This window comes from Silene latifolia, chromosome Y, assembly GCF_048544455.1.
Source record: "Silene latifolia isolate original U9 population chromosome Y, ASM4854445v1, whole genome shotgun sequence".
Classification (NCBI taxonomy): domain Eukaryota; kingdom Viridiplantae; phylum Streptophyta; class Magnoliopsida; order Caryophyllales; family Caryophyllaceae; genus Silene; species Silene latifolia.
The window spans coordinates 171,082,988-171,096,897 of record NC_133538.1 but is presented as its reverse complement, the minus strand read 5'-3'; the positions used below and the strand labels follow the sequence as shown (position 1 = coordinate 171,096,897).

The following is a 13,910-nucleotide window of genomic DNA, read 5'->3' as shown; positions in this document are numbered from 1 at the left end:
TGTAAGACATGATTGAATAATTTGTTTGAAAAGTATGTATTTATGTGATAAGTGAAAGAAAGAATTGATGTTAATTATATGCTTCAAATTGAAGTGAACACGAGTTTAGTAGTAACAAGTAAAGTAAGTTTAAGTGTAATATGATGGCATGATTATGTTTATAAATAATTCGGTGGCAGGTAAACCGAGTTGGGTAACTTGTATAGCGTAATGTGACGTGTATCTTATTTGTTGAAGAATTGCATTTTGCGCGATAATGATTGTAATACGTGATGGAGTATGACAATTCGTGCCAAATTCCGAACTTAGTTTGGAATCGACACACAATGTTGTTTTGCAGGAATCTTCAAGTTACTTCGTATTTCTAACCGAGTACTTAACCATACTTGACCGAGTGCGAGTGCTTACTAGACCGAGTAGACCTCACTCGATCTAGTTAGGAAGCTATGACGTCGGGATATGGGGAAAATTCCTGCAGATACTTGATGAATTAGCTCCTACTCGATCGAGTAGGGTGGTACTCGATCGAGTACCCTAGGCACTCGATCGAGTAAGTTACTGTACAGTGAATCCTGCGGGTTTCTTAAAACCCCTAATCTTTCTATTTCTTATTCTTCTTGCCCTATATTTCGAAACACCTAAGCTACTCTCAAATCCTTATTTCCTCTCAAATCCTCTCATTGGGTTAGTGGTGATTCTTGGGTTGAATTCTTTGTTTAATTTCGTTTCTTTACTTTGCTACTCAATCAAGGTATGATTTCCTTCCTAAATTACATGGTTTATTGATTTGAATGTGTTAGAATAAGGGTGCAATCTGAAATTTTCGATTCATATGGATAGATTGTTGCTTTTAATAGTTGAAATATGATTCACATGCCTTCTTTCCATGTTTGTTGGTGATTAATTGTTGTAAATTAAATTAGAAATTGCAAAATTGAAATCGAGATTTCTAGGGTTACGAAAAATCAAAATCGATTTTTGGGGATTTTACACGGATTAGATGATGAAATTGAGTATTATTGTAACACCCCCATTTATTTAAGGGCCTGAACTAGGACTCCTCAGATAAAGAAGGGTGTTACCATCTCGGAAACCCGAGGCAGTAGATAACAAAGAGAAAGATAAACAGTACTTTAAATTAAAAGTTTATAATGTTTACAACGGAAATAAAACATGTCTCAAACTGAAAATAAAGTCTGACAACTAAACAAAACAAAAGTGAGCTAGCTCTAAGTCAGGTGATCCATGCTTTCCCCTTGCCAGCTCCCAATGTCTCAACAACCTGTCAATCTGCTCCCCAATAAATGGATCATCACAGGCATACACGAATACACAGGGTCAACCGCGAGGTTGAGTAGGTAATACGATATAATAAAGAATGCAATGCTATGATCCTCCATTCTATTCCATCACACACTTCCCCGGAACGCCCAGCCATACCGATCCCCGGTAGACTATATATATATCGACCGTAGCCGATCTGCCAGCTCGCAGCTGAGGACACCAGGGCAAGTCCTGCAGAACCCGCCTGGGCCTTAATCGCAATAATCACATCTCCTCTAACTCCAACTCCGATGCAAATGCAATGCATGAAACGTATGAAACAATAATACTCAACAAGATAATTAAGGTAATCAGATAAGTCATATAATCACCAAACATGCCAACTCTTTATAATCGTAAGAACTCAATCAGTGTATTCCCCTACCTCGATCTTTTGAGTCAAATAGTCGGGTGCTCGGTAATATTCCACAACAAATTAAGCCCTCGAAAGATAAATAAATGATAAACAATTACTTAAACCATTCCCGTTCCCAAAATAGAAAGTTACTAAAAATAGAAACTTCTTAAAATGGAAAGTTTCCTTAAATGGAAACTTTCCCGATCTAACAACTTTTCTATTTTACAAACCCGACTCAAACCCGTCTCTAAACATTTAAATAACTTGGGAATTAATTTAGCTAAATAAGAGTACGATACATAAAAGATAAAACAAGTTATACGATTAAAAGAATCGAAACAACATTAACTAATCCTATCAACCCGCCTCTACAACCCGCACCTTCACTCTCTCCCACATCCCTCACGCGCCGCCTGAACCACCACGAACACCACCAGGCCTGCTCCCCTCTTCGACCCCACCACTAACAACCGACCCCAACCTGGTCGACTGCCGCCGGCGAGTCGAACCAGGACCGTCATTTGGCCTGGTTCACCACCGTGCCTCACCAAACACCCCCTTGTCCTCGACTCACAACCATCGCAGCCATCACCTAACCCCTGCCAAACCACCACAGCCCTGTTCGCCGTCAGACCACGCACTCAGACACCGTGGCACCACCGTTTCGACCTCCCCCGAGTCCACGGTGGTGCCACCCCAACCTAAACATTTAAAACCCGCCTGAAAACTCCTGCTAACACCCGTTTGATTAACCCTGTCAATAACACCTCTCGCCGCCAATTCTGCCGCCAAGAACCTCCCTAACCGCCACCAATAGGGATGACACAAACCACCCAATACCATATCCCCGACACCGACCACCAACATCACCTCCCTGAGTCACGTCACAACAAACAAAACCCGACAGAAAACGAAAACAAAAGAGAAGGTTGCACTCATACCTTTTTCCGCCACCTCAACAGCCACCAGGGTTAACTATGGACGTCGACAACCACCCTAAGGCCTTCCTTGATGCTCCGTCAACACCCACACTCACTCTCTCTCTCTCGATTTGCGTGTTGGTTGGGAAATGTGCCGCTGAAATGAGGTAGGCGGGTGAGGGAGTGGGGTTTTGTAGTGTTAGGGTAGAATTAGGTTAAACTTAGGTTAATTGGTTAATTGGTAATTGGGTGATGGGTAAACGGGTAAATGGGTAAGTGTAGTAAAAGAATTAGTTAACGTGACTTCGTTCAGTTAAACCCGTCTTAACAAGTTTACGAATAACTCGATCTTATGATATCAATACGACTAAACATTTAACTCGACTCAATTAGCGATATAAAATATGGAGTATTATATTCTTCCCCCCTTAAAATGAACTTCGTCCCGAAGTTCACTCATCTAGTAAACCCCCACACGCATCGATGTGGGCCCCAAAACAGATTTTCTAAAGTAGATAACTCATGGATTTAGGTCGGAAACAAAATGTTACATTCTACCCTCCTAAAAAGAAAGTTACGTCCTGGAACTTACCTCATGCAAACAGGTGTGGATAGCTTTCCCTCATGGAAGCCTCTGTCTCCCATGTAGCTTCCTCAACATTGTGGTTAGTCCACAAGACTTTCACCAAAGCTGTCTCTCCATTCCTGGTCTTCCTCACCTTCCTGTCCAGAATCTCCTTAGGTGTCTCCAGATAGGACAACTGCTCATCCACCTCGATCACCTCAGGACTCAACACATGTGATGGATCGCTCAGGTACCTCCGCAACTGGGAAACATGAAAGACATTGTGAACTCTGGCTAACGCTGGTGGCAAAGCTAAACGATAGGCCACCTCTCCAACTCTGTCCAAACTCTCATAAGGTCCGATGAATTTCTGACCCAGCTTCCCTCGCTTCCCGAACCTCATAACTCCCTTTATTGGCGACACTTTGAGTAGTACCTTCTCTCCCACCTCGAAAGAAATGTCACTTCTCCTAGTGTCAGCATAACTTTTCTGTCTGTCCTGAGAAGCTCTCATCTTTTGCCACGATAATGCACTGCTGTTCAACCATCTCCTGAATCATCTCTCGGCCCCAAAATGACGGCCGCTCGATCATCCCAACACACAGGACTCCTGCATTTCCTACCATAAAGTGCCTCAAAAGGTGCCATCCCAATGCTAGCGTGATAACCGTTGTTGTAAGAAAACTCGATCAACCCCAGTCTATCCTCCCAAGATCCGCCAAACTCTAGAACACAAGCTCTCAACATATCCTCGAGGGTTTGAACAGTCCTCTCTGTCTGACCGTCAGTAGCAGGATGAAAAGCGGTGCTCATCTTCAGTTGAGTACCCATCAATGATCGCATTCCGCGAACTTGGATAGAAACCGGAATCTCTGTCGGAGACGATATCCTTAGGCACACCGTGCAACTTAACCACGTACTGAACATAAGCCTTAGCCAACTCAGCCTTACTCTAAGTATCTTTCATGGGAATAAAGTGAGCTGACTTGGTCAATCTGTCGACGATCACCCAAATCATGTTGTTACCTCTTTGAGTCCGAGGCAACCCGACGATGAAGTCCATGGAAATACTCTCCCACTTCCACTCTGGCACATCTAGCGGCTGAACTTTCCCTTGTGGTCTCTTGTGCTCACCCTTCACCCTCTGGCATGTCAAACATCGAGATACGAACTAAGCGACTTCCTTCTTCATATTAGGCCACCAAAACGTCTTCTTGAGGTCCCTGTATAACTTATCCCCTCCAGGGTGTACAGAATACGGAGTAGCATGCGCTTCCATGAGAATTTTCTTCTTCAGTTCCCCATTAGCTGGCACACACCACCTCTGCCCAAACCTTAAGCTCCCATCTGAATGGATACTGAATTTAGAGTAAGGCTCCGCACCTGCCTACTCTACCTCATTGCGCCATTTCTGGATTCTAGCATCCTCTTTCTGTAGCTCTCGAATCTCCTCGTACAACTCCGGCTCAACTGTCATATCTCCAACGGTCTCACCTCGTCGGATCATGTAAATCCCCATCTGCCTTAGCTCACCGAACATCCTCACCCTGGATCTGGCACTGATTAGGGCATGGATAGACTTCCGACTTAAAGCATCGGCTACGACATTCGCCTTCCCTTCATGATAGAGTAAGTCCATGTCATAGTCGCCAATCAACTCGATCCATCTCCTCTGTCTCATGTTCAGCTCCTTCTGAGTATAGATATACTTCAGGCTCTTATGGTCAAAAAATACCTTTAAGGTCGCTCCATAGAGATAATGTCGCCACAACTTAAGAGCAAAAACCACGGCCCCCAACTCTAGATCATGGGTAGGGTAATTCTCCTCATAGGTCTTCAGCTGTCGAGAAGCGTACGCGATTACCTTCCCGTTCTGCATCAACACACACCCCAACCCTTTCTTGGAAGCATCAGTATACACTTCGAAGTTATCATTCCCATCTGGCAAAGCAAGGACAGGAGCTATGGTTAGGCGCTCTTTAAGTGTTAAGAAAGCCTTCTCACAACTCTCGTCCCAAACAAACCGGTTCTCCTTCCTCATTAGGGATGTCAATGGTTTTGCTATCTTCGAAAAATCTTTGACAAACCTCCTGTAGTACCCAGCTAGTCCCAAGAAGCTTCGAATTTCGCCCACATTCTTTGGGCTCTGCCATCTAGTCACGGCCTTGATCTTGCTAGGATCTACTGACACCCCTTCCTTGGAAATCACATGCCCCAGAAAGGCAACTTTCTTCAACCAGAACTCGCACTTACTCAACTTGGCATATAAGCGATTCTCCGCGCAGTTCTCAACACTATCCTGAGATGCTCCTCGTGCTCTTCCTCATTCTTGGAGTAAACCAAAATATCATCGATGAATAAAACCACGAACTTGTCCAGGTATGGACTGAACACCCGATTCATCAGGTCCATAAACACAGCTGGCGCATTGGTCAATCCGAAGGGCATGACCACGAACTCATAGTGTCCATATCAGTTTGAATGCGGTCTTAGGGATATCCTCGTTCTTTATCCTCGTTGATGATAACCCGACCTCGAGTCAATCTTCGAGAACACTCGGCCCCACTCAATTGGTCAAACAAATCATCGATCCTTGGCAATGGATATCGGTTCTTGATAGTCACGTTATTCAACTCTCGGTAATCCACACACAGCCTCAAACTTCCATCCTTTTTCTTGACGAATAGGACAGGTGCTCCTCAAGGTGAAACACTGGGTCGAATATAACCCTTCTCAGCCAACTCATCCAATTGCTTCTTCAATTCTTCCATCTCTTTTAGTCCCATACGGTACGGTGGTTTAGAAATAGGTCCAGCTCCCGGCTTTAGATCAATGAAGAAGTCAACGTCGCGCTTAGGTGGTAGCCCAGGAATCTCTTCCGGAAATACCCCCTCAAAGTCTCTCACCACAGGTATGTCAGAAATCCTAGGGTCTCAGACTCTCTATCCCACATCTGATACAAGATCAACTGGTCTCCCTTCCTCAGACTCGATTTTAGGGTGTTTACAGAGATAAATTTGACTTTGGGTTTGATCATGTATCCCTTGTAGGTTACTCTGACTCCCTTAGGTCCTCTCAGAGATATCTTCTTTTGATAACAGTCAATGAAAGCTTTGTACTTTACCAACCAATCCATCCCTAAAATCACCTCGAACCCACCCAATGGAAACTCCATAAGGTCATAGTGAAAGACAACCTCCCCAATCTGAATAGGTACACATGTATAGATTCTATCACAAGGCACAGACTCTCCCGAGGGTACTATAACAGAATCGACCACTCTATCATATGTAGTAAGGTTCAAGGCTCTAACATGCTCCCTAGATATGAATGAATGTGTGGCACCAGAATCGAATAACACAAAGGTGGGTTTAGAGTTGACAAGAAATGTACCAGTCACGACATGTGCATCCTCCTTTGCTGCTTCCTTCCTCATGGCAAAGAGCTTGCCACTGGACTTAGCTCCAGACTGACTCGATGAAGCGGTATTGGGTTGCTTGTTCCCCTCGTTCCGGTTCCTCTGGAAATTACCACCCCATTGGTGATTTTTTGGCTACGGTTCTGGTAGTTGTTGTAGCTTCCTTGATAACTGTTACTTACCCCAGATCGGGCACCTCCTCCATAGCCAGTGTTAGGAGTACGGTAGTTGTTGTATCCTGATCCCGCTGTTCGAGACCCACTGAACCCAGATGTAGGTGTTCGGAAGCTCCTAGATTGGTTTCCTCCAGAACTTTGGCATTCAAATCTCCTGTGTCCCAACTTCCCACACCCGAAACAAGTGACCCTGGACGCATTACCTCCAATACTAGCACCTCTGAAACTGCCTCCGCTTTGATTCCTCATCCCCCCAGGAGCACTATTGGTGGAGTATCCACTGAACTTGCCTGAAATCGGCTTCTTGGCCCCAGTATTATCACTGACAGTTTCCGACTTTCTCTTCTCAGCTTTTCCTTTCTTATCCTCCTTGATCTGCTCGGAGAGCCTCTCAGCAGCACCAGCCCTCAGATAGATGTCCTGAACGGTGGTAGGTGGAGCTGCCGTGAGCCTCTTCTTGATATCCACCGTCAATCCCCTCTCAAACCTCATAGCCAACATGGTCTCGTTCTTAGCAAATTCATCGATATATGAAGCCAACAGTCGGAACTTTCTATGGTATGTGTCCACCGTCATGTCCTCTGTCATCTTAAATGTATCGAACTCCTCCCTCAGCTTAGCTTTCCTGAACTCTGGCATGAACTGGTCCGTTAGTATCACTTGAAATTCCAACCAAGACACGTATCCTTCCTCAATATCCCTAGCAACATGTCGAATCTCTGCCTTGTTCCTATTCCACCACTCCCCAGCTGTAGCCCTAAGGTAATGTGCAGCCTGGTCTACTTGCAGCTCTTCAGAACAAGCTATCAGCTCGAATAGGTTGGTGAACTCCCGACACCAATCTCCCGGCAGTGAGGTTCCCCTCTCCAGTGAAAATGGTAGGGTTATGCCTCGCCACTATTGTACTCATCTTAGCAGGGTCCATTCTTTTAGCCTTTAGGGCCTCATTCTCAGCCAGTAGTCGGTCTAACTCTTCCTGGGTGATGTTTATAGCCGTGTTCCTTTTTGGAGGCATGACTACAAGAGAATTTTAGGAATTAGCTGCAACACAAAATCACCTTGGCAACTCTAGCCAATTCTATCACTTCTTATCCTACTTGTCTATCTAGCATGGTTTAGGGATCATATAACCGCATATCACTAGACATAGCCTTCTAACACAACTTTATAGAGATATAAGTATGAATCAACTTTAAAACATGCAAAGTATTATGCCACAACCTCCCTCCAACTCTTTTATGCAACAATTAACATATCAATCATTTAACACTTAGGCAACGATATATGAAGTCATGCTCAACATCATGCAGCTTCTCTACCCTTCCTCTCATTTGCACTCAGGGTTCCCGGGTTTAACTGAGAGGGCCAATGGTTCGGTGTGAGGGGGCCCCTAACTCATCCCTTACCTTTAGTGTGCTCCTAACAGTTTTGTCCCGGGGTTCATTTTATTTAGACTCTTCCTATATTCATTGGATTCATTGGTTTAGGCCTGAGGATCGTTCGCTCTCATACCACTTTGTAACACCCCCATTTATTTAAGGGCCTGAACTAGGACTCCTCAGATAAAGAAGGGTGTTACCATCTCGGAAACTCGAGGCAGTAGATAACAAAGAGAAAGATAAACAGTACTTTAAATTAAAAGTTTATAATGTTTACAACGGAAATAAAACATGTCTCAAACTGAAAATAAAGTCTAACAACTAAACAAAACAAAAGTGAGCTAGCTCTAAGTCAGGTGATCCATGCTTTCCCCCTGCCAGCTCCTAATGTCTCAACAACCTGTCAATCTGCTCCCCAATAAATGGATCATCACAGGCATACACGAATACACAGGGTCAACCGCGAGGTTGAGTAGGTAATACGATATAATAAAGAATGCAATGCTATGATCCTCCATTCTATTCCATCACACACTTCCCCGGAACGCCCAGCCATACCGATCCACGGTAGACTATATATATATCGACCGTAGCCGATCTGCCAGCTCGCAGCTGAGGACACCAGGGCAAGTCCTGCAGAACCCGCCTGGGCCTTAATCGCAATAATCACATCTCCTCCAACTCCAATTCCGATGCAAATGCAATGCATGAAACGTATGAAACAATAATACTCAACAAGATAATTAAGGTAATCAGATAAGTCATATAATCACCAAACATGCTAACTCTTTATAATCGTAAGAACTCAATCAGTGTATTTCCCTACCTCAGTACTGCAGTCAAATAGTCGGGTGCTCAGTAATATTCCACAACAAATTCGCCCTCTGAAAGATAAATAAATGATAAACAATTACTTAAACCATTCCCGTTCCCAAAATAGAAAGTTACTAAAAATAGAAACTTCTTAAAATGGAAAGTTTCCTTAAATGGAAACTTTCCCGATCTAACAGCTTTTCTATTTTACAAACCCGACTCAAACCCGTCTCTAAACATTTAAATAACTTGGGAATTAATTTAGCTAAATAAGAGTACGATACATAAAAGATAAAACAAGTTATACGATTAAAAGAATCGAAACAACATTAACTAATCCTACCAACCCGCCTCTACAACCCGCACCTTCACTCTCTCCCACACCCCTCACGCGCCGCCTGAACCACCACGAACACCACCAGGCCTGCTCCCCTCTTCGACCCCACCACCAACAACCGACCCCAACACTGGGTCGATCGCACGGCGAGTCGAACCAGGGCTGTCATTTGGCCTGGTTCACCACCGTGCCTCACCAAACACCCCCTTGTTCTCGACTCACAACCACCGCAGCCATCACCTAACCCCTGCCAAACCACCACAGCCCTGTTCGCCGTCAGACCACGCACTCAGACGCCGTGGCCCCACCGTTTCGACCTCCCCCGAGTCCACGGTGGTGCCACCCCAACCTAAACATTTAAAACCCGCCTGAAAACTCCTGCTAACACCCGTTTGATTAACCCTGTCAATAACACCTCTCGCCGCCAATTCTGCCGCCAAGAACCTCCCTAACCGCCACCAATAGGGATGACACAAACCACCCAATACCATATCCCCGACACCGACCACCAACATCACCTCCCTGAGTCACGTCACAACAAACAAAACCCGACAGAAAACGAAAACAAAAGAGAAGGTTGCACTCATACCTTTTTCCGCCACCTCAACAGCCACCAGGGTTAACTATGGACGTCGACAACCACCCTAAGGCCTTCCTTGCTGCTCCGTCAACACCCACACTCACTCTCTCTCTCTCGATTTGCGTGTTGGTTGGGAAATGTGCCGCTAAAATGAGGTAGGCGGGTGAGGGAGTGGGGTTTTGTAGTGTTAGGGTAGAATTAGGTTAAACTTAGGTTAATTGGTTAATTGGTAATTGGGTCATGGGTAAACGGGTAAATGGGTAAGTGTAGTAAAAGAATTAGTTAACGTGACTTCGTTCAGTCAAACCCGTCTTAACAAGTTTACGAATAACTCGATCTTACGATATCAAAACGACTAAACATTTAACTCGACTCAATTAGCGATATAAAATACGGAGTATTACAGTCTTCCCCCCTTAAAATGAACTTCGTCCCGAAGTTCACTCATCTAGTAAACCCCCACACGCATCGATGTGGGCCCCAAAACAGATTTTCTAAAGTAGATAACTCATGGATTTAGGTCGGAAACAAAATGTTACAATTATACCTTGTTTATATCATGTTGAAGGATGGAATTTGATGATTTGCACCTTAGAAAGTTGCCTTAAAACTCCGTCTTAAAAGTGCCTCAAATGGAAATTCGTGATTTATAATTGGAATTTGGTGTTGTGAATGACATTACGAGTATAAGTTGAACTTCAATATGATGGTAGCGATGATAATTGATGAAAATATGCCAAAATTGTTACAGCCTTAGAATCATGCTAGGATATTCGAATTAGTTGAACACGTATATTCTGCATGATAAATCATCCACAACTGTGGCATATGAGTAGCTGTAAACCGAGTTTATATATATCAAATTTGGGAAAACTGCTGGTGAATGTGTGTACCTAGCTAAGTGTTCAATGTTAATGGCATGAATTATGTGCTTCACATGTCGAATTTGTTGGCGAAATTTGTATACTTAGCTGAGCATGTAAAGACCGAATTACGTGAAGTATATGTTTGCATGTTTATACAAGTTTGTTTGAACATATGCCGAAACAGATGCTGAGACTGAACCTAGGAATCCGCCAAAGTAAACGGGGAGGGTAATCCCACGAGATGGGGGAAAGGAGTGGACTGTGATACCCGCAGTTCAGTACCCTTCAAAGTGGTTTTTGTTGATTTCAGCAGAGAGAGCGTTTTGTAGCCTTACAAAAACGCAAAATGAGACCTACGAGGTGTATAGACACTACTTTGTTGGAGGAATTGGAGATAGAGACGGATGTCCGTCACATATTTGAGACTTTGGGTCTTCTTGGGTTGTATAGGCTGAGGAAACACACTTATCCTTTCCTTACCTTGGAGTTCATGAGCTCCTTTATCTATGACCCGGCGGGCCAGACTGTTGAGTTTAGATTGATGAATACCAGTTTTCTGTTGACTATGGATTTGTTTGCCTTTCACCTTGGGTTGGCCAAGCCTCCCAAGGATTCTATCACCGACATCCCAGCTGAGTGCGGCGTCTGGCGCCTAATGCCTTGCTTGACCGGAAAGCCAGCCCCCACCTCAAGCAACATGCTGATTAATGACGTTCAGCATGTTACCTTGAGGATCTTTCTCCGTTCTCTTTCAAACCTCCTTTATGACAGAAAGGATATCAGTAAGCTGAACAACCATGAGGTGTTACTTCTGATGTCTTACTTGAACCCGGAGCGGACCAGGAAAGTGGTCTTTAATGCTCCTTCCATGGTTTGTGCCGCCCTTGCCTTGATCGCTACTGCCTCTTCCATATACTTGAGTTGTGGCGCCATCGCCACTCGGTTAGCTGAAAAGCTAACCTCTTTCGAGGCTTCTTCGGAGTACGTGCCTCTAGTTACCCCGGTGCCCACCATGGACCGTGACTACTATCTCGACCTGAAATGGTTGAGGACTTTGGCTGACGGTAGCCTAGCTTGGAGGGTGTGGGGCATGAGTTGGATGAAGATTCCAGCTCCTGAGCACCTCCCACCCACGGAGCCCTTGGAGCTGACGGTAGTGACGGTGGACTCCGATGATGAGGAGGAGGAGGAGGATGATGATAGACCCCGCCATCTGCAGACCTACCTCATCGACGACACCATTCTCGAGGTGATGCCGGAGCCGACAAAGGGCGAGAATGCATCGGTCGTGGCGGTGGAGAGACCTAGGTTGGGGAGAGGACCCCGTCGAGTGAGGGAGAGGACCTCAGAGACTAGGCCACGGCCGGTGGCACCACAAGAAGAAAGCAGCCTTTTTCCGTGCTACCCTTACCTCGACACCCCGGAGACGCGATCCAGCTACTTGGCAGAGAGAGTGTCATCTACCTTGACACTCCGGAACATGCACGAGATGGCGTACGCTCAAGGGATAGGGACCGAGGGACCGCATCCGGTGTGGTGGAGTGGAGTTGGGGACGACACAGGGGTTTTCCATTCCTACGGGGTGGATCAGTCGACGTGGGGGACACCTCAGTCCTTTGCCTACGGTGGGTTGACTCCATGGTACGTGGGCCCGGGAGCAGGAGCAGGAGGGGACGCGGGGATTGGGTCATCGGGAGCAGGTACTTCTGGCGGTGGTGGTGATGATGAGGTGATGGAGGAGCAGCACCAGCAGGAGGAGGAGTGATACTCCTTGTTTTATCTTTGTTGATGGTAGTTGGTGTTAGTGGTTAGTAGTGTTGTTAGACGTTAGTAGTTGTTTTGTTGCGACTTTGATTTTGGGACTTGTATTGTTGGCCATAAGGCCGGATTTGATATTTTAACTTGTAGCAGGATGTTAGAAGTCGGGGAGTCGTCCCGACTCGATTTATATGACAAATATGTGCATGTATGTTGCCTTATGACAGGTTGTATAGGGGAACTTGGCCTGTAGGTACTCGACAGAGTACCCCGTACTCTATCGAGTAGCTGCAGGAAGGTGGGATAAAAAGCATTCTGACCTGTAGGCTACTCGATCGAGTAGCCAAGACACTCGATCGAGTAGCATGGCACTCGATCGAGTACCGCTACATACTCGATCGAGTATCATTCTGAGGAGATTTTGAAAATTAAAAATGTTCAATTGTTTTATAATTGCAAGTTTGATGTTTAATGTGGTTATTAGTGCGTAGTAACACCTTTGAACCGTTAGTTTCATATGTTGGAAGTCGTGTTTGAAGTTTTATAAGCGTATTTGTCACAATTAGTGAAGCGGTAATAGTTTCTTGTTACTTTAATGTTGCATATGACCTATTACGAGCTATTTATCGGAGTTATAACTTCTTGTACACTTGTGCATACCATATTAACATGTGTTGTCGACGGTGACTATATATTCTGGAGGTTTGTGTATGAATTCTAATTTAACGAGTATATAGTTAGTGAGTAATGTCCATAACAAATAATATGGTTTTCTTTAATGTTATGATGCAAATAATAGGTAATATGTGTTGTAATTTTGGTGGTGAACTTCGGGGACGAAGTTCCTTTTTAGAGGGGAAGAGTAATGTCGCGAAAATTATCGCGAAATAAAAGGCTGATATCGAAATTATGTTTTGTTTGCCTATAATGTTTTGTTGTTTAATTGCAAAATCTTGTTGTTTAATTGCAAAATTTTCTAGTACCTTGGTTACTTTACTTGTATGAAGTGTATTTGGTTACCTCGGTTTGTGGAGTAATTCATGCGTTGAAGTGAAAATGATAGAAGAATTGTTAAGGACCGTCATAAAGAGTCTTATCTCGGCGCGATGCGTCGTAATAGAATGAATTGAGTAACACGGTAGTGTTAATTGTGCAGTATGAGGTTGATATGAGATACGTTTCGGGTTGATAAATTGTTGTCACGTGATGAGCGATGGTTGTTTGTGTTGGCTCATATGGCAAAGTCAATGTTTGATACATAGTCATTAGTAAGAATTGATGCATACATGTAGAGTGACAATTAACGGTGATAATGCTTGCACGATAGTGGTAAGAGTCGATAGGTATAAAGTGTAGACGGTGATGATGATGACATGGGGGGGGGATGGTATTTCCAAGGAGTAATGGTTTGAGCGGG

General features: G+C 44.5%; 1 protein-coding gene across 1 annotated transcript; it reads right to left on the bottom strand.

Moving 5' to 3' along the window:
- Positions 1 to 3,194: 3,194 nt before the first annotated feature.
- LOC141629413 (uncharacterized) lies at positions 3,195 to 3,680 on the bottom strand. The gene is made up of 2 exons (XM_074442420.1): positions 3,603 to 3,680; positions 3,195 to 3,428 (listed from the first exon to the last, which is right to left on the bottom strand). The coding sequence occupies exons 1-2, from the start codon at positions 3,678 to 3,680 to the stop codon at positions 3,195 to 3,197; spliced, it is 312 nt and encodes a 103-aa protein (XP_074298521.1).
- Positions 3,681 to 13,910: the final 10,230 nt, after the last annotated feature.

What these genes read in the sequence shown, in the direction of transcription:
- LOC141629413 (XM_074442420.1), bottom strand. Translation starts at nt 3,680, where the DNA reads ATGAGAGCTTCTCAGGACAGACAGAAAAGTTATGCTGACACTAGGAGA. An exon ending in CTTTCGAGGTGGGAGAGAAG is followed by an intron (nt 3,429 to 3,602) that starts GTACTACTCAAA and finishes CATGTTTCCCAG; the next exon opens with TTGCGGAGGTACCTGAGCGA.